Source organism: Cherax quadricarinatus, chromosome 5, assembly GCF_038502225.1.
Source record: "Cherax quadricarinatus isolate ZL_2023a chromosome 5, ASM3850222v1, whole genome shotgun sequence".
NCBI lineage: Eukaryota > Metazoa > Arthropoda > Malacostraca > Decapoda > Parastacidae > Cherax > Cherax quadricarinatus.
In genome coordinates this window covers 74,860,942-74,882,052 of record NC_091296.1, presented here as the reverse complement: position 1 = coordinate 74,882,052, position 21,111 = coordinate 74,860,942, and the positions used below count along the sequence as shown (strand labels likewise).

The 21,111-nt window shown below is 42.2% G+C and overlaps 1 protein-coding gene across 1 annotated transcript in view; it reads right to left on the bottom strand.

Annotated features, from left to right (window-relative positions):
* Positions 1-2,278: 2,278 nt before the first annotated feature.
* Positions 2,279-21,111, bottom strand: part of LOC128684748 (glutamate [NMDA] receptor subunit 1) — a 38,391-nt gene continuing 19,558 nt past the window's right edge. The window contains exons 5-21 of the mRNA XM_070104339.1: positions 17,554-17,744; positions 17,064-17,164; positions 15,382-15,555; positions 14,949-15,065; positions 13,896-14,061; positions 12,152-12,253; positions 11,726-11,837; positions 11,038-11,169; positions 10,292-10,449; positions 9,756-9,886; positions 8,477-8,565; positions 7,503-7,651; positions 4,774-4,931; positions 4,242-4,414; positions 3,426-3,721; positions 3,196-3,259; positions 2,279-3,069 (exon numbers count right to left, since the gene is read on the bottom strand). Coding sequence (XP_069960440.1) covers positions 2,321-3,069; positions 3,196-3,259; positions 3,426-3,721; positions 4,242-4,414; positions 4,774-4,931; positions 7,503-7,651; positions 8,477-8,565; positions 9,756-9,886; positions 10,292-10,449; positions 11,038-11,169; positions 11,726-11,837; positions 12,152-12,253; positions 13,896-14,061; positions 14,949-15,065; positions 15,382-15,555; positions 17,064-17,164; positions 17,554-17,744 — 3,062 coding nt within the window. The 3' untranslated portion in view covers positions 2,279-2,320. The remainder of the gene's footprint in view (positions 3,070-3,195; positions 3,260-3,425; positions 3,722-4,241; positions 4,415-4,773; positions 4,932-7,502; positions 7,652-8,476; positions 8,566-9,755; positions 9,887-10,291; positions 10,450-11,037; positions 11,170-11,725; positions 11,838-12,151; positions 12,254-13,895; positions 14,062-14,948; positions 15,066-15,381; positions 15,556-17,063; positions 17,165-17,553; positions 17,745-21,111) is intronic.

Sequence of the window (21,111 nt, the reverse complement as noted above, 5' to 3'; positions counted from 1 at the left end):
ATGCTCTCGCGCTACCGTCCACAGGATGGATATGGGGTGCACAATAAACTAGCCACTTCGGTGGCAAAATCTAAGAATTATAATGGCGCATAAGTACTGTCAGGCATTCATTAGATATAACGTTGAATATTTAATAAGTGATATTTCAGTATTATTAAAACTGTTGGCAGACAGGTAACTTTTTGGCATGTTCAGGTAGAAAGTTCCATTTTTTTTTTTTCATGTGCATGGAGTTTCTGAATGAATAGTTAACTTGGTGTATCAAAGAATTAGATTTTAATATCGTTATTATGCATCCTATACCTAGCTATTTTAAGTTTATAAACATGACTGATTTATATTGTATTTTGCAACTAGGCTTTAAACTACTGATCAAAAATGGTTATAATAATGACCATTAATTTTTAAAGGGGTGGAGGGGGTAAGCCAGAGGAAGGCCTCGGTCAGATGACCAAAAGCTCCAACGGTAGGTCATCATATAACTAAGACCGGCGTCAGGAAACACTTGTCCTGTTTCCTGACGAACCTTTCCTAACCTATCAATAATAAGATATTACAAGGACCACAGATGTTAGTATGTATGATAATTGTACTTATGTGTACCTGTATCCCTGGAGAGGGTTCCGGGGGTCAACGCCCCCGCGGCCCGGTCTGTGACCAAGCCTCATGGTGGATCAGGGCCTGATCAACCAGGCTGTTACTGTTTGCCGCACGCAACCCGACGTACGAACCACAGCCCGGTTGGTCAGGTACTGGCTTTAGGTGCCTGTCCAGTGCCTGCTTGAAGACAACCAGGGGGTCTATTGGTAATCCCCCTTATGTATGCTGGGAGGCAGTTGAACAGTCTTGGGCCCCTGACACTTATTGTGTTGTCTCTTATCGTGCTAGTGGAGACCCTGCTTTTCATTGGGGGGGATGTTGCATCATCTGCAGAGTCTTTTGCTTTCATAGGGAGTGATTTTCGTGTGCAAGTTTGGTACTAGTCCCTCTAGGATTTTCCAAGTGTATATAATCATGTATCTCTCCCGCCTGCGTTCTAAGGAGTACTGGTGTACTTCAAGCGTTCCCAGTATTTGAGGTGTTTTATTGCAGTTATGTGTACCGTGAAGGTTCTCTGTACATTTTTTAGGCCAGCAATTTCACCTGCCCTGAAAGCCTGTACCTATAAAAACTTGCTCATCTCCAGATAGAACTGAGGCTGCGGGTTAATGTTTATACTAACATAGTGTGAAAGTAGTTCTGGTCCACTTCAGGGTGTCCAGTGGTTTAGTTGAAAACACTCTCGCCTCACACATCGAGTCCATGGTTCGATCCTCGATACGGGTGGAAACACTGGGCGTGTCTCCGTACACCTACCATCCTTGTTCACCTAGCAGTAAGTAGGTACCTAGGTGTTAGTCGACTGCTGAGGGCCGCATCTTGGGGGATAAGACTGAAGGAGCACAAAGAAAATAAGACAGACTTCTATATGACGCACTGACTTTTTTGGGGTATCCCAGGTTTCTCACCCTCCAGGTTAAAAATTCAGAATATCAAGGGTATATATCAGAGAACATCACAGGCACTATGGGATGCAATGAAACAAATAGCTAGTCTATATATATATATATATATATATATATATATATATATATATATATATATATATATATATATATATATATATATATATAATGTATGTATATATATACATGTCGTGCCGAATAGGCAGAACTTGCGATCTTGGCTTAAATAGCAACGCTCATCTTGCCATATAGGACAAGCGAAAATTTGTGTATGCAATAATTTCGCCAAAATCATTCTGAACCTAACGAAAAAAATATATTTCACTGTGTTTGTTTAGTATTAAATTATTGTAAACAAATCTAAAATATATATAGTTGGGTTAGGCTAAAATAAATTGTTCTTGTTATAATAAGGTTAGGTAAGTTTTCTAAGATTCTTTTGGTGCAAAATTAAAAATTTTTACATTAACATTAATGAAAAAAATATATCTTTAAACCTATAAGAGAAAATTTTAGAAACGACTTAATTTTAAATGAGTTCTTGCTAATTGACCAGTTTTACATATTCGGCACGACATATACATATATATATATATATATAGATATATATATATATATATATATATATATATATATATATATATATATATATATATATATATATATATATATATATATATATATATATATATGTATATATATATGACAAAAAAATACTGTTTATAAACTTGCTTCGTTAGTTATAATGTAAAGAGGCAAGCACAGCAGCAATATTTGTTTTAGCGTTTTTTACTTATTGATAATTGTATCGAGATTTAAACGTGTACTGCTTGTCTGGGGTCTTCACGTCCCCGAGGTTTCTCGTGTCCCTGACTTGCGTCTCCCTCAACTTGTCTACCACCTCCGTCCGTAGACACTGCAGTTTCAGCACATATATTCAACCCGCTCTGCAAACACACGTCTCTCTCGCCACAGTTGTCCACTACGTCCGGCAGCTTCTCACAGAGACACTTCATCGGCAGCGTTTTTGGATTCACCTGGCGTTCGTTGACCTGGATGGAAATTGCACCTTCGGGACATCCACTGACTTGCCTTAAGTGAACACTATCACTACTTAAATGACTTCCCGAATCATCGTCAGCTTCGTACTCCACTTCACTCACTTCTAGTGGTTGACCTGGAAAGAAGTCATCCATGTAGAGCTCAGAGAAGTCTCTAATGCCAATCTCTCTCACGAACTCCACGAAGTCCTCCATGACAGCTAGGGACTCGGGTGAGTTCGATGAATCGTCAGCTTCTGCGTCTTTCTTGAGTATCTGCAAATAGTACTGGAACCACTGAAGTGGTGTGCGGGTCTTCCACTCCTCGGGGATGTTGGGACTGCCCTCGAGTCTATGTCCGACGTCTAGCAAGAGAGAGTCGTCCTCAGACAGACGTAAATCCTGGAGCATCAGTCCTTTTGTGTTGCAACATGCACAACACCCATCCTGTGGCGGCTGTTCATCCACCTTGCTGTTACTTATGTTACAGCTGGCATTAGTGGTGCAAGATTGGCGATTGTTACCTGAAAAAACTTGTATTCTAGTTCTTTCTTGCATTTCTACTTAGTTTATTATATTTCATGCAACAGTAACACATTAATGCACCGTTTTATATACAAAAAAATAATGAAATAAGAACGGTTATTGACCTGTATGGAGAGAGTAGTGGGCCCTGGTGGAGTGCACCTCAGCCTGGGTCGTCATAACTGAAATCTGCCAAATGAAATCTTTATTATTTCCTAGTTTAATAATAACGGTGAAACCAAACGAAATTAAAGTGTAACACACATAATAGTTATACCTCTCATCCTCAAGTTCATTAAAAAGTTTACATTTCAATCTCTATATACCACTAGAACAATCTATTGTAATTTGTGACCTCGGTATCTTCATCGGTGCCTCGTTCATTATCACTGTGTTCACGATTGACCATCTGTGTGGCGACACATTGCAGGTCTTCATCTCTCTGTGACCTGCCGCTCCTGCAGCGGTCGTAGACGATCTCTCCCAGGACAAGGATAACACCGCTGATGACCCCACCAGCGACCATGATGAAGATGCCCTCCAGGTTCTTCAACCCAAGACGCTTGGAAAAGTTTGCATCCAGTTGGTCCTCTTGGCATATCGCCCCATCATTCCAAATCCACACCTTGTCCAGGTCTTCCATATAGCCTCCTGGAAGTGGTGAAGAAAGTGAGGAAACGTCTAGTAACATTTTATATCCGACTTAAATACCAGTAATAACAATAAAGCCACAATACTATGGCTGAAAAAAAACTAACCCACAAACTACACGACGTTGTGATCCGTCCATCATTATCACTCGTGACTTGATAATGGTCCAAGAAGGACTGAAACCCCATGCAAACTAATAGTTTCTAAGTATTTAATATAATAATCTGTGAATGTAGGTGAGTGTCCTGACTATAACAGCTGATTTAGAACAAATTAAAGTTTTATATCCACAACTAATATTTGATCTAACTCTACTCAATCAGAAATACATATGAATAATTCTTACTTAACAAGCACCCATTTCTGGGCTCATTTCTTAAACCCATTATGTGCCTCTAATCTTATGGCCAGTGACCACAGGATGGGTATGGAGGCGACTCTCCCCCACATAATGAATATGGGGTTCCTACAGATTATAAGATAACTATAAAATGCTTAATAAACTATCAGTCTAGCTTACTTTCGTGCAGATCGAGGATATCGAGGGTAATCTTGTCTGCCCAGGGTGACCCCTTCTTCAGGCCCACCCCGTAGCCAGAACGGCCGAAGAGCTCCCCGACGGTGACTAAGCTGCAATCCCTCGAGGCCTCGTACTCCAAACGCGAGCTCTCCCATATGAACGCTTGAAGGCTCCTGTGCAAGGGACAACAGGCTACTTTGTGGAATACAGAGCACTCATAAAGATTCCACGGTAATAGAAAGTACCATTCAGAGTGTCCTACTCACTGACACACTAAAAACAAGACCATCTCTTAATCCGTTCGTGCATTATATATAGTGAAGCGGAATTCCTTACAGAGTTTTGTCCATCATCCTAGCCTATTTTACAGTCTAAATGAACCTTAACCCTCTCCATCAACCTAGACTATTCTACAGTCAATCTATATAAACCTAGATCCTCCCCATCAACCTAGACTATTCTACAGTCAATCTATGTAAATCTAGATCCCTCTCCATCAGCCTAGCTCCCTCCGTATTAGCGCCACACTTACCCGTCACGTAGTGCCTGAAGTGCCAGATCTACGGTAGGATAGTTATGCGCCTCCATCACCCGGTACATGTTCGCCCACTCCGTCTTGCGGCGGAAGAACATGTCCACAGCTGACCCTCTCACTGTGGCGAAGGTAAAGTTCTCCACTGGGTTCCTCAGCTGTGGGAGTGATATGTTGACATAAAAATAAGAATTACAGTAGACCTACAGTCTAGTTAACACTTAACCATTTTTACTTGTGTCTATCCAATCCTCCAAGCTCCTGTGGGCGATGTCTTACCTACGTTAGAGACACAAGTGGGTGAAGTGATGGGTGTACTAAAGTGAGAGAGAGAGAGAGAGAGAGAGAGAGAGAGAGAGAGAGAGAGAAGCCTCAGCTGTGATAAAAGAGAGAAGTGCGGGGAAATCTCACTTGTGGTACTGAGATAAGCGAGAGAAGTTTCAAGTGTGGTGCAGAGAGAATTTAGCTTATTTTCTTTGTCATGTACCCATATCCATTCAGTGGGCGGTAGTCAAAAAAGACTACAGAAGCACAAAATGGGTCCAGGGACAAGGTCGAAAAGTTTTGATAGCTAAACAATTTACAGCGGTAATAAGCTGTTTACATGTTTATATCTGGTTACAGTCGTAATGAGTTATTTATGCAGATACGAATGAAGTCACAAAAATATTGCAAAAACATTACATTATATTTTAGCAAGGTAATGCTTGTAAAAAGATTTAAGTGGTTATACGTTATATATAGTGGGCAAAGTCAGGGCATTTTTCCAGAATGGTTGGTAATAAACCACTGTGGATAAAATACATTGAACATTTCTGAGTGAGTTGTCTCTGAATTAATTTTATCCCATTCCAGTACACAATGACGCAAGGTGTGACAACTACCCATCTGGCAAAGTTAATTTACATTTAGTTTGGTCTACATCTGGTGGTGATGATTAAACTTGCCAGAGATCCTGGTAACCCAGCCGGAGCCTGCCAGTAGTGATATCCACTAATCTGCTTATTTTGTTAGATGCACCACAGACATGTGGCTCAGAGAGAAGTGAGAGAATTCTCAGCAATTTTTACAGATTGAAATAAACAAGTGTAGCTGAGAAGTCTCATCCTATTATCCTTGCTGGACAAGAGATACTATATCCCTTCCAATCTCTCCCTCCTAGTTCTTCCTTTCCCCGGATTTTCCCTTATCTTTGCTGAAGATTATTATTAGAATAATGGAGCGCAAAACCCGTAGGATTATACAGTGCATGTGGGGGGATGGGAGGCATTCAGGCTCAATTCAGGGAACTGGAGCACAGATCCAATTCCCTAGATCAAGAGCCCCTCACCAGCGTCAAGGAACCTCCCTTGAGGGGTCTTTGCTGAAGAGGATCCCAGAATAGAGTCGAAATTTACAGATCAATCACAGGAGTGTTTCTGGGGGTCGGAGATGTGGGTTATTATTGAAAACTGAGAAGTTTTCATTACACTTTAGTTATTCATTGACTAAATAAGTAGAAGAAAAACCCCAATGGAAATAAGTCACTTTGACTTCTCTGGGTTATCTTGATAATTTATGTAACTGTATTTATATGTACCTGTGTGATGAATGGTTTGAAAAACCGACAAGTTGAAGATTGAGACACTTATGCAGCATATGGGAATCTTTATTCAGGAAACGTTTCGCCACACAGTGGCTTCATCAGTCCACTACAAAGAGGAAGGCGTAAGGAGAGGAGGAGTATGAGGTAATCAGTCCCTCAGCCTGGAGTCGATGTGTTCAGTCCATCAATCTTGTAGAATGTACAGCATAGGGCCGTAGACGTGGCTTATATACTGTAGTGAGGTGACTTGAAGCAGAAGGAGGCGGGATCATAGTGGTACCATCCACTAGTCGAAGTAGGTCTTTGTCCAAAGGTTGAACAAGCGTTGAAGAATTCTTTGTAAGAAGATCCCATGATGCTTCAGTGTCTGACAGTGGATGGTACCACTAGTGGATGGTACCACTATGATCCCGCCTCCTTCTGCTTCAAGTCACCTCACTACAGTATATAAGCCACGTCTACGGCCCTATGCTGTACATTCTACAAGATTGATGGACTGAACACATCGACTCCAGGCTGAGGGACTGATTACCTCATACTCCTCCTCTCCTTACGCCTTCCTCTTTGTAGTGGACTGATGAAGCCACTGTGTGGCGAAACGTTTCCTGAATAAAGATTCCCATATGCTGCATAAGTGTCTCAATCTTCAACTTGTCGGTTTTTCAAACCATTCATCACAACTGTCAGACACTGAAGCATCATGGGATCTTCTTACAAAGAATTCTTCAACGCTTGTTCAACCTTTGGACAAAGACCTACTTCGACTAGTGGATGGTACCACTATGATCCCGCCTCCTTCTGCTTCAAGTCACCTCACTACAGTATATAAGCCACGTCTACGGCCCTATGCTGTACATTCTACAAGATTGATGGACTGAACACATCGACTCCAGGCTGAGGGACTGATTACCTCATACCCCTCCTCTCCTTACGCCTTCCTCTTTGTAGTGGACTGATGAAGCCACTGTGTGGCGAAACGTTTCCTGAATAAAGATTCCCATATGCTGCATAAGTGTCTCAATCTTCATATGTACCTGTACCTGAATAATCTTACTTCCCGCTGTTTGGCGGACGGAGGACTGAGCCTCCACTTAAAGACCCAAATGGGTTTATAACTCGACATCAATAAGACAAGTGCACTCACCCTAGCGTCGTTGATGCCTGTGATGGTGGTGGTGGGAGTGTCAAGCACCAGGAAGGCTGCCAGGTTGGCGGTATAGGAAGCCACCATGATCATGGCGAAGCCTGCCCACACGATACCAAGAATCCGTCCACTCATACACCGCGGAGTTCCTGTCAAAACAACCGCCATCAACAACACAGTAACTGTCAAAACAACCACCATCAACAACACAGTAACTGTCAAAACAACCACCATCAACAACACAGTACCTGCCAAAACAACCACCATCAACACCACAACACCCGTCAAAACAACCACCACCGAAACAGTATCTGTCAAAACAACCACCATCAACAACACAGTAACTGTCAAAACAACCACCATCAACAACACAGTAACTGTCAAAACAACCACCATCAACAACACAGTACCTGCCAAAACAACCACCATCAACACCACAACACCTGTCAAAACAACCACCACTGAAACAGTATCTGTCAAAACAACCACCATCAACAACACAGTAACTGTCAAAACAACCACCATCAACAACACAGTACCTGCCAAAACAACCACCATCAACACCACAACACCCGTCAAAACAACCACTACTGAAACAGTATCTGTCAAAACAACCACCATCAACACAATACCTGTCAAAACCACCATCAGCACCACAGCACCCGTCAAAACAACCACCAGTGAAACAGTATCTGTCAAAACAACCACCATCAACACAGTACCTGTCAGAACAACCATCATCAACAACACAGTACCTATCAAACTAGCTACTACAGTAGTTAAGGATCTGATGGGCAAATGAAATGTATATTTGGGTTCTAAAACAGCCTCTGACTGAGTTGTGGAAATTGCAATATGTAGGAGGGTTAGAACCCGCGATCAGAGAGTCGTACAACTAGCGCGTCGGTCTGGAGTTATATGACTCTTATCACGGGTTTTAACCCCGCCCGTGGTATGGTTTGGTGTATAGTTACCCTCGGTGAGGCCGCTGTTGAGGATGACAGACCAGGAGAACCAGAAAGCTTCTGACAGCACCAGAGAGTCGGTCTCTGCCCCCTCCAGTCTGTAAGAGAGGAGAGGAGGATCACCCACGGGGGTCTCCTACGGCTCACCCATGGCTTACCCATGGGTAGAAATATTCAAGAATTCAACTTATTCTATCCCTAACACACTCAGATACCATGCACTCGCCCTAAGGCTCTCAAACACGCACTCCCACACTAACACTCTAACCTGACATGTACACACATTGTGCTATAGGCTAAGTATGTACTCACATCATCCTAAGAGCCAAAGTCATCATGTACTCAACCCAACTCTCTCAAAGACGATCTAGTAAAATGATAACATAGCACACATTCACAAGTACTCGTACATTAGAGTACATACAACTGGACTACAACAATTGAACAAAACACCTCTGAACAAATCTCACATCTTAGTGCTTAATAATTTACGATGTCGCAAATATCGCAAAAAATATTAAGTATTCATCAATTTCGTATTTTTTATCTCTTAAGTAAATTTTTGAAAATTGTCCAGAGATTTTTTTTTTTTGGGGGGGAGGGGGGAACTGAAAAAATAATATTATAATATTAATGGTAAAATTATGAACAAAATATTTTCAAAGAGTCAACTAAAAGTTTGCTTAAAAAAAAGTATATACGGAAAAAAATTACTTCCAAAAATAAAATTGTAAATCAAAACCTGAAAAAAGATATATTATGAAATTATTATGCGGATTTTTTTTTAAAAAGAAGGGGGGAGGGGGATAAGGTGGAATTAACCTCATTATAGCGAACACAAGATGACCCGGTCCAGGGACCACCTTGTATAGTGAACTCAGTTTCAGTTTCTTGCTTCTTTTTCCTTCTCATATTTTTCTTGTGATCCACTAATTTATATCACATAATTTTTTTTTTTTCATTTTTTCTTCCTTCAATCCGTTCTTTGTTTCCTTAATTCTCTTTCACCCTTCTTTACCGTCTCTGCTTCTGTTTCACTTGAAGTTTCTTTCCCCTTACTCTTCTCTGTTCTGTAATCGTCTCTAATGTTCTTCCCTTTCTACCTCTCCTCCACCTTTTAGTTCTTCTACCTCCTTTTTGTCTATGACTTCATGTTTTCATTTCCTCTCGTATTTTTAACTTTCCATCAGTTACATCTGCTTCACCCTTCCCTCGCATCCTCTTACTCCTATTCTTCCTTCTAGTCCTCCTCTTCACCCTAGTTCTCCTCCTCGTCCTCACTACTCACCTGTACACTGGACTCAGACGGTCCACCAGCCAGATAAGTAGAGCAATAACATGGACGGTAGCCAGGAGCAGCAGCCACAGTGTACCGTGGAAGGGTTGAAGGATTGACACTAGGGCAGGCACCACGGCCGTCTGACCCAAGGCAGGTCACGGGGAGTGCAGGTCAAACCAGGTCACGCCACCAGTATAGTACATGTAAAGTGAACATGAGGTTAAGTGGTGTACGGATGTCTGTGTTAAGGATCACCTGTAACACTCATCCAGTCCCTCTTAGTAGTAGTAGTAGTAGTAATAACAAAAGTAATAATAGTAGTAGTATAAATTGTAATAATAATAGTACCGTAGTAGTAGTATCATAATCATATCATTATGTTTACCATAATTATTTATTATTAGTCCCTTCAATGGAAAACTTGACTGGTGTCACATATAGCTCCCGATTCCCCATGCGTTGTAGGATCCTAGTGGGTTTAGCGCTTCCCCATGAATATAACCATGAGAAAGCCTTACAGCGAACATTATAAATATGATGTTTACCCGCTTGATGAGTATAGTGATGCCATGGTACTTGAATGGCTTAGTGAAGTGCAGTGCTTGCGAGCGCTCTGGACTGATGGTGAGAGGTGCCATGATCATCTCTGTGTTTCCAGTCACATTGACCAGCTGACCTATCATGCCACTCCACTCCTTCTGACCTGCAAGGTGTACCAAGTGTTTAGCGTGGACTTCTCTCTGTGTACTAACCTGTATGTGGTTGTAGGGGGACGAGTCTCAGCTCCTAGCTCTGTCTCAACTAGCCGCTTACCAGAGTCTTGACTTCGAGAGAAAGTGTGTGTGTGTGTGTGTGTGTGTGTGTGTGTGTGTGTGTGTGTGTGTGTGTGTGTGTGTGTGTGTGTGTGTGTGTGTGTGTGTGTGTGTGTGTGTGTCTGTGTACAGAGACAAAGATAAGTTCCTGGTGTTCTCGGTATTTAATGTTTCATATATTTGTTCTTAACACCAGTTGACACGCTTATAGCCTAGTGGTGACAATCGCGGCTCACGGGGGTTCAGTTCCCATGAAGGAGGGTCGAGCCTCCAACATTTCACACATTTAAATAATTCGCATAATTACATACTTTTTAGAATTTTCTTGTGTTTCATTTGTTAGTTATATACGATTTCACATTCTTTATAAAAGATTTCTTACGACCTACTTTTGCCTTAAGTTCTCCCACTCTGTGAAGAATTACTTCTAGTGATCTTTAGTCACCTACTTTTCCCTTGCTCTGCCTGAGTTTTCTCACCTTGGTCGTTGTCATAGCGGTGACCGTAGAGACCGTCAGGAGAGAGAGTGAGGTTGTATGTAAAGGAGTTCCTCTTGGCCAGGGTATGGAGCAAGTCAATGCAGTAGCCCCAGCAGCACATCAACTCCACCTCTGCAGGAGACGAACAATTCAGTTCTTGAGGGAGGTCCTTCATTGATACTATCACCTGTACTGCCTCCCCAAACTAGCTAGGGCTGGACCAAGAATAATGCTGAGGGGCTGTACGAGCCATATTGGAAGGTTATCAGAGGCAGCCTTACACCTATTAGTTTGGTGATCTCTGTTTTGCGATACACGATGATTGGTGGCGCTGCTGAGGGCAGATACTAATCTGGATCCTGGAATACTTACATAACAGAACAGTATCATTCAGTTTCATCAAGCACACCTTGGGTGGCGTATTTGGTCTCTCTCATACACAAACTTGATAGTTTATGTACATGTATTTTCCAACACTCCAAACAGATGATAAATTCTTCAGAGTACCCTTACAGTGTTGTTGTATTACCAGCAGTGTTGTTGTATTACCAGCAGTGTTGTTGTATTACCAGCAGTGTTGTTGTATTACCAGCAGTGTTGTTGTATTACCAGCAGTGTTAATCTCCTACCAGCAATGTTGGTATCTTACCAGCAGTATTGTTGTATTACCAGCAGTGTTATAGCCTACCAGCAGTGGTAGCATTGACTCGGGGACAGAGTTGCTCATCCTCAGCCACACATTCCTTCTCGGACTCAACAGCTTCAGCATACACGAACGGAGTCTCCGGGATGGTCATTACCTGCCGTAGAGGTAACCTTACCGGGGGTACCACCGGTTGATAAGGGTAAAAAAAAAAGTTTTGGAGGGAAGACACTGGAGATTTGGAGGGAGAGGGAATAAGAGGGAGTTTTGAAGGGTGAGCATGGGGAAGCTGGTGAGATTAGGAATATTCCAGGTAGATTTAAGTCAATAAGATTTATTAAGACCTGAGACTAGTTTCAACTAGGTTCGAATTAAGTGAACATTAATGTAATTTAAAAAAGTTGTCAATTATAAGCCATGTACATCCATGAATGACTGGATATTTCTTGATTGAATATCTGTGAAACTTACATTGATGTGTGTGGGGAGGGCGTAGCCTAGCGGAGCCTGCGAGGCTCCCCCGGGCCATACTATCTTGGATACGTTAATATCTAACTTCATCTCATCACTCTCCTGCAACAAAAACTACAGTTATAACAGCGACAACAACTACCAGTACAACAGAAACAACTACCAGTACAACAGAAACAACTACCAGTACAACAGAAACAACTGCCAGTACAACAGAAACAACTACCAGTACAACAGAAACAACTACCAGTACAACAGAAACAACTACCAGTACAACAGAAACAACTACCAGTACAACAGAAACAACTTCCAGTACAACAGAAACAACTACCAGTACAACAGAAACAACTACCAGTACAACAGAAACAATTACCAGTACAACAGAAACAACTACCAGTACAACAGAAACAATTACCAGTACAACAGAAACAACTACCAGTACAACAGAAACAACTACCAGTACAACAGAAACAACTACCAGTACAACAGAAACAACTACCAGTACAACAGAAACAACTACCAGTACAACAGAAACAACTACCAGTACAACAGAAACAACTACCAGTACAACAGAAACAACTACCAGTACAACAGAAACAACTACCAGTATAACAGAAACAATTACCAGTACAACAGAAACAACTACCAGTACAACAGAAACAACTACCAGTACAACAGAAACAACTACCAGTACAACAGAAACAACTACCAGTACAACAGAAACAACTACCAGTACAACAGAAACAACTACAGTACAACAGAAACAACTACCAGTACAACAGAAACAACTACCAGTACAACAAACAACTACCAGTACAACAGAAACAACTTCCAGTATAACAGAAACAACTACCAGTACAACAGAAACAACTACCAGTACAACAGAAACAACTACCAGTACAACAGAAACAACTACCAGTACAACAGAAACAACTACCAGTACAACAGAAACAACTTCCAGTACAACAGAAACAACTACCAGTACAACAGAAACAACCACCAGTACAACAGAAACAACCACCAGTACAACAGAAACAACCACCAGTACAACTGCAACAAGGGAGTATCAATCCCATACTCATTAAAGGATATAGGAGTAGAAGCACTTAGACAATAAGATTGATAAATACTAACTTATAAATTCTTTACGGAAACAAGCATAAACTATATTTCCCAGGTCAGAATAAAAAAAAAATATTCTTGCATGTGACCGAAGAAAAGCATAAATGAGCTACCAGAGTGCATAACCGGGTAGGCTAAGCTTAAAATATACATATTTTCTAGATTATCAGAGAAAGTCAATTCAGATTTGCTCCTGAGTTACCAAGAGTTCATTGTCACACTTGCCCTCAGCTGAGGCTAGCTTATGAATTATTTCTTGACGACTTCTCCTATTCCTAAGTATATAATATTCCCCCATGACTACATTTATTTCTCCTATTTGCTTCTTCACACTGTTTTAAATTTTTTTCCCCACATTCTTTTCCTCTTTCTCTTGCCGAGTTATCTTTAAATTTGCATCATCTCCACAATGATTTTCATTACAACACATGATTATTAAAACCACTATCAATTTACTATAAAATCATATGTAGTTAACTTGAGTTATGTTTATCTTAGCCTTAATGACTAGTGCAGTCGATAAACTTAAAATCACATTAATCAATCATCTGATTGTTATTCTAGTCTCATTGTTTTATCTTGCCTTGCGCATGTACCCACTTCTACCTAGCAAATGTCTCACCTTATCATAGAAATATTCTCCTACGTGTTGCAGGCTCCTGAAGGGGTGGTCATGGTGTCCTTCCTGAACATTAATGATGGAGTACTCAGCACTTGTCCTGTCCCCTTGACGGTCGAAGGCCACCTTCCCTGTCTGCCCGTCAGTCAACACCTGCTCCTGGATCAGTCTGAAGGAATAAAGGAAGCGAAGCCACGGTTAACTTAGGTAAGATTCGTCAGGAAACATGACAAGTGTTTCCTGATGTGGGTCTTAGTCAGATGATGACCCGCCGTTGGAGCTTTTGGTCAGTTGACCGAGGCCTTCCGCTGACTTACCAGTCCACCCCTTTAAAAATTAGGGTTTTAAGTTTTTCTAGGGAAGCGCCACATACTCTAGCATATATAAGGCGGAATGTGTAAGAAGGAAGATGCAGAAAGGTGACAAATTATTTTTTATATTAATTTAAGTCACAGGTAAAAGGCGACATGTCCTTATGTTTCGCCTCCAAGAAGTGGGTTCATTTAATACTGGCGGACCCAGAGTAGCAGTCGCGGTGATACAGAGTCCACCACCTAACCATAGAAGACCCCTGCAGAAAATATGAAGACAACAACAAAGAGAGAGCATGTTAAGAAAGTAGAGAAAGTGTAGAAGTACGCAACAAGGTTTGTTCTTGAGCTAAGGGGCATGAGCTGTGAGAGGTTAAAGGAAATGAATCTAACGATCCTGGAGGACAGGACCAGGGCAGACATGATAACAACATACAAAATACTCACAGGAATTGATAGAGCAGACAGGCTGCTAGCGGCGGGAAACGTACTCAGGGGAGGGGGAGTCCAGCTGGGTCATATGTTAGGAAGTATTTCTTAAGCCTTCGGGTGGTCGGGAAGTGGAATCACCTCAGCGAATAAGTGACACTCTATGCATAGTTTTAAGAATAGATACGAGATTCACCAGAATAGATACCAGATTCACTCCTAGCTCACGAGGCTTGGAGTGAATCTGGCAAGTTGAGAGGCGAGGCCAGGAGCTAAGACTCAATCCCTGCAAGCACATATAGGTGAGCACACTGACCTGAAAAGTTTAGTACCGGTGGCGTCCCAGCTGCCCTCAGCATCACAGGTGACTGGTGGCTCAGGGATCTCCTCCTCCTGCTCGTGCAACTGACGCAGAGCCAACGCCATCACGCGTCTGAGAGATGTTCCATCAACATAATATACTAGGGATATATTTGACTTTACTGGACTATCCTAGGTAATTTATACATACGTTACAAAATGGAAGAAATCACAATAAAACGCTAATAAATGCTTACACACATATCTTCCTCTGAAGATATGTGTGTAAACACATATCACTATCACTAAACACAACTGCGAAAAAGTCTTACTAAACACGAAAGCAATTTCAACAGTGTCATCAGTACACTCTGTGCCCGCCCCCCCCGCCCTCCCCCCGCCCCCCCCCCCCCCCGGACACAACACTGATCAGATTACATCCAACTTACAGACTGTCGGTGATGTGGGCTTCGTAGTCGTCAGCGTAGCTGAGCTTGAATGCCAGAGTGCCCACGGGGATGTGGTGCGCCTGCAGTGCCTGCTCTGTCACCAGCCACACATAGCCAGCGTCCGTCATGTTCAGAGAGGCAGCCTCCGTGAAGATCATCTCAGCATCTCCCTCCCTGTCCGTCATCCACAGTGATCATTGTATTAACCGGAAAGCTCTAAATCCATAAATGGCATACGATAAAACACACACACACACTGCCCCCCCCCCTCACACACACACAATGTGGGCGCCTGTGACGAGCGGGGTTCCACAGGGATCAGTCCTAGGGCCGGTACTGTTTCTGGTATATGTGGACGATATGACGGAATAGACTCCGAAGTGTCCCTGTTTGCAGATGACGTGAAGTTGATGAGAAGAATTCAATCGCAGGAGGACCAGGTGGAACTACAAAGGGATCTGGACAGGCTGCAGGCTTGGTCCAGCAACTGGCTCCTGGATTTCAACCCCACCAAGTGCAAAGTCATGAAGACTGGGGAAGGGCAAAGAAGACCGAAGACAGAGTACAGTCTAGGGGCCAGAGACTGCAAACCTCGCTCAAGGAAAAGGATCTTGGGGTCACTATAACACCGGGCACATCTGAGGCGCACATCAACAAAATAACTGCTGCAGTATATGGGCGCCTAGCAAGCCTTAGAATAGCATTCCGACATCTCAATAAGAAATCGTTCAGGACCCTGTACATCGTGTATGTCAGGCCTATATTGAAGTATGCAGCACCAGTTTGGAACCCACACCTAGCCAAGCATGTAAGGAAATTGGAGAAAGTGCAGAGGTTTGCAAAAAGACTAGTCCCGGAGCTAAGGGGTATGTCCTACGAGAAGAGGTTAAGGAAAATCGACCTGACGACACTGGAGGACAGGAGATAGGGGGAGATATGATAACGACATATAAAATACTGAAATGAATTGACAAGGTGGACAGAGACAGAATGTTCCAGAGATGGGACACAGCAACAAGGGGTCACAATTGGAAGTCGAAGACTCAGATGAATCACAGGGATGTTAGGAAATATTTCCTCAGTCACAGAGTTGTCAGGAAGTGGAATAGTCTGGGAAGTGATGTAGTGGAGGCAGAATCGATACATAGCTTTAAGAAGAGGTACGATAAAGCTCATGGAGCAGGAAGAATGACCTAGTAGCTACCAGTGAAGAGGCGGGGCCAGGAGCTGTGAATCGACCCCTGCAACCACAACTAGGTGAGTACACATACACACACACACACACACACACGCAGGGTCCATACATAGCTTTAAGCAGAGGTATGATAAAGCTCACGGTTCAGGGAGAGTGACCTAGTAGCGACCAGTGAAGAGGCGGGGTCAGGAGCTTGGACTCGACCCCTGAAACCTCAACTAGGTGAGTACATATATATATATATATATATATATATATATATATACATATATATATATATTTATATATATACATATATATATATATATATATATATATATATATATATAAACCATACCCCCGGCCGGGATTGAACCCGCGGTCATAGAGGTTCCAGAGGTGGTTCCTCTCTTTATCATATAAGTCTGTCCGAATTGATGTGTATCCCATGGGCTTTTCAGAATTGTTTAACGCCTTTAAATAATAATAATAATAATGGGCTACTCACTGAGCGTACAGAAGAATCACCTTGACCAACTCTTCACGTATACTGCTGAGCTCTACCAGGAAGGAGTCCTTGCCAGGAGTGAACTCAGTGACTGACACCAGCTGTAACACCAAGTTATATACATTATTCACATGTTATTCTTTCCCCAGCTGCACATCCTGATGCAGATATATTGATGCCGCCGCGACAAACACGGCCAGCTCCCTGGACCCATTATATGCCTCTCTTATCCTTTGACTACAGCCCATAGGATGGTTGTGGGGTACATCATAAATATATTAAACTAACTAACAAGCTGGTACTCACCTCCCCTCAAGGAAGGTTCCTTGATGTTGGTGAGGGGCTCTTGATTTAGGGAATTGGATCTGTGCTCCAGTTCCCCGAATTAAGCCTGAATGCCTTCCACATCCCCCCCAGGCGCTGTATAATCCTCCGGATTTAGCGCTTCCCCCTTGATTATAATAATAATAATAATAATAATGGTACTCACCTTGATGCCCTTGTCGTCATCCCTGTGCTGGGCGAGGCTCTGGAAGCGAGTGTAGAGGGCACGACCGTCACCGTCTGAGGAATGCAGGAGAATCACCTGACGGTACTGCAACTCCTTCAGGAGGTGTACCCACACGTCTGCCTGCTGACTGTACGGCGGCACTGTCCTCAGCAACGACAAGTGGATGTTCTGGCCATTACAAACACGTGATGTTAGTATAGTATGGAGGTGGGATCATCCTCCATCCCCCTCGCCCTCCCCAGGTCAAAGCCTAGGAAAACTCCAGCGCCTGCTAGAAGCATGTAAATGCTGGATATAAGGTATCTAACTATACAAGACAGTTTCTAATGTTAAAAAAAAATATATGCCACGAGGTCAATGAGGTCTACATATTTACTTGCAAATACCTGTTACGACACTTTTTATTACATATTTTTACGAAGATCAATTTTACATGTTATCCTGCCTCAATTCATTTACAGGCTAAGAGTTGTTATCCTACTTCAGCTTATTTCAAAGCCCACCCCTATCTAAGGTATACTATACCACCCCCCGGATGCCACCCACAACAGTCGACTAACACCCAGTACCTACTTAATGCTAGGTGAACAGGGACAGCAGGTGTAAGGAAATTTCCAACATTTCCATCCGTGCCGGGAACGAACTGAGTGCGGTACCAACCTAGCCACGGAGCAGAGCCGGCCTTAGGAGGTGCGGGGCCCAATTGGGAACAATTTTGGTGACCCCCATGTAGGGAAAGCAATGAAACTGTGCGCTTAAAAATGCATGCGAGTTAATAGACCAAACAGATGTAAGCTACATTTTAACATAAAATTGCATATATGTAAGCCTACAAATAAACAAAATTTGTCGAAGTTTAAACTGCTAATTTCAGATTCAATGGACATAATCACCGAACTGTTCAAACGTTCTTGCTGAACTGATGATCCCAGTAAGTTTTGATCAGTTTCAGCTTGAAAAACTTTTTTCCAGATGCCTCTTTTGTTTTTGCTTCGTGTTGTTGTGTGTACGTGATAAGACGAGAGTAGATTACACTCTAGCGTGGGGCCCCCTTAGGCGTGGGCCCCCCTTAGGTGCGGGGCCCCTTTAGGTGTGGGGCCCCCTTAGGCGCGGGGCCCCCTTAGGCACGGGGCCCCCTTAGGCGCGGGGCTCCCTTAGGCGCGGGGCCCAACTGGGAGCAATCGGTCCAATTGGCTTAAGGCCGGCCCTGCCACGCAGGGCCGGATTACCGTGTAGGCAAGCTAGGCATTTGCCTAGGGCCCCGCGCATTTGGGGGCCCCGCGCATTTGGGGGCCCCACGGTCCAAGGGGTTCAGGGGCTCATCCCTGGATGAATACTGAGATATTAGATAATATGAAATTCAGAGACCAGCTGCTAAAAAGATTTAAAGCAAACAGACAGGATATTGCAGCACTAAATGAATTCCAAAGGGTGAGGAACAGAGTACAGAGACTTATAAAAGGAGCAAAGGCAAAGCACTACTGCTCAAAAATTGAAGAGTATAAGCATAACCCCAGAAAGCTCTGGCAACAACTAAAACAGTTGGGGTATAGCCATAAGCCAGTAGATAGGTCTAACATAGTACTCACTATCGATAATGAGGTATGCCACGAAACATCTAAGGTGGCAAATTGCTTTAATTCCTACTACACATCTGTTGCATCAACACTAGTAAGTAAACTACCAGCTGCATCAAATACCTTTAACACAGACTCTGATAAGTTTCAAACATACTATACCAATAAAGGGGTAACCCCAAACAGTTGTCAACTAGTAAGTGTATCTCATGACTTTATTCAAAAAGAACTAAGCAGGTTAAACCCAACTAAGAGCACAGGCCCTGATAACATCCCGTCTAAGTTCCTAAAAGATGGTGCTTCTGAACTGTCAATCCCTATTGCTCACATAATAAATCTATCAATCACCACTAATACAGTACCGGAGGGGTTCAAGGAGGCCAGAGTCACTCCTATCTTCAAGAAAAATAGTAGGTCTGATGTAAGCAACTATAGGCCTGTTAGTATACTCAGTATAATATCTAAAATTCTAGAGAGGGCGGTTTATTCTCAAGTAGTTAAGTATCAGTAAATATTTAATTTTTAAAACTGGAGTTAATCCATAGATGGCAACACTCAACACGCCTTTGTTTACATCAGAACAGCTGTGTTTTCCCGCTAATGGGTGAGTATGGGAGATTCCTCTCCAATTTTCTGTAGTAATTACACGTTATCTAGACTTGTACTGTGACAAATTAACTGAAGTGTTGTTGATAGACATTGATGTGTATGAATAAATGTTTGTTTTCGCCTCTAAACGTTAAGGGAGGTACCTGATAGGGTTACTTACCAGTAAAGACGCATGGACCAGTAAAGACGCATTTTTGGTAAAAATACTATAAAGAAAAACCTTAAAACGCAAACTGACTTCCGTTTGTAGGTTTTAAAAGCACTTTGTCCTGTCTTTAAGTTTTTATCATTTCAATAACAGATCTCAATTGACTGATGTTCTACATCACTTCCGTCGCAAATGCTTAGTTTTCAAGTTGCGACGGAAGTGATGTAGAACATCAATTAATTTACTACATATTTCCCCAGAAACACATAAGCCACATCAGAAAATCGTTGGTTGGGTGAAACTGAAAATTGTCCCTGCATTCTTTAATTCTCATGTCCTTATCTATGGTGGTAGGCCATATATCATGCAAAACATAATGATTAGTTTAGTTATGAAAATGGTAATATAAATACCATTGTGCATTGTTCTTGGACTCAGTATGATTTCTGTTTAAGTAAATTGGAGATCAAGGAGGATGAATTAGTAAAATATTAGTAGCCCAAATCACTAACCTAATCTATGGTAAAAGTTCTTTCTGTATATGACTCCTTTCTGGTAACGGTTTGAATTTTTAGATGCGCAGCCAGAGGAAAGGGGGCTACAAGGGCCATATCCCCCCAATTGACAGAAAAATTTTTTTAATAATAATTAAAAAATTAATAATAATTGATAATGAAAAATTTGTATTTGTATGATTACAGACAGTGATACATCCTCATTATGGCATCTCGTGAACGTGATGTTGGACGTTCTTATGCGAGTGGGTCACATAAAAGAAAGAAGAAAATTCAAGAACAGAAAAAGAGAGATGTAGGAAGCTGCAGAAAGATCACAGACATGCTCACGAAAAGTTTCTGATGTTACCAGTACAGTTGAATCTGCAGATACGTCAGATCATACAGGAAGCCCTCCCTCCATTATTTCTCAGCCAGCATCTACTTCTTTTGTGTCTCCTCTCAATGTCTCAACGGACATTTCATCCACAGGATTTGTCTTAAAAGATCCTGCCTCATGGCCAAATGTAATCCCAGATTCTCTACGTAATGCTTTCATTGCAGAAAACTTCAAACTCTGAACATTGACTTTAGGAAATCAGCAAGGATTTATGATGATGGAAGTCGTCGTTGTTTAAAGTCATCTATGTTTTATAGGAAGCTTGCAAATTCAGAAACTGTGAAAAGATCATGGATGGTATACTCTGAA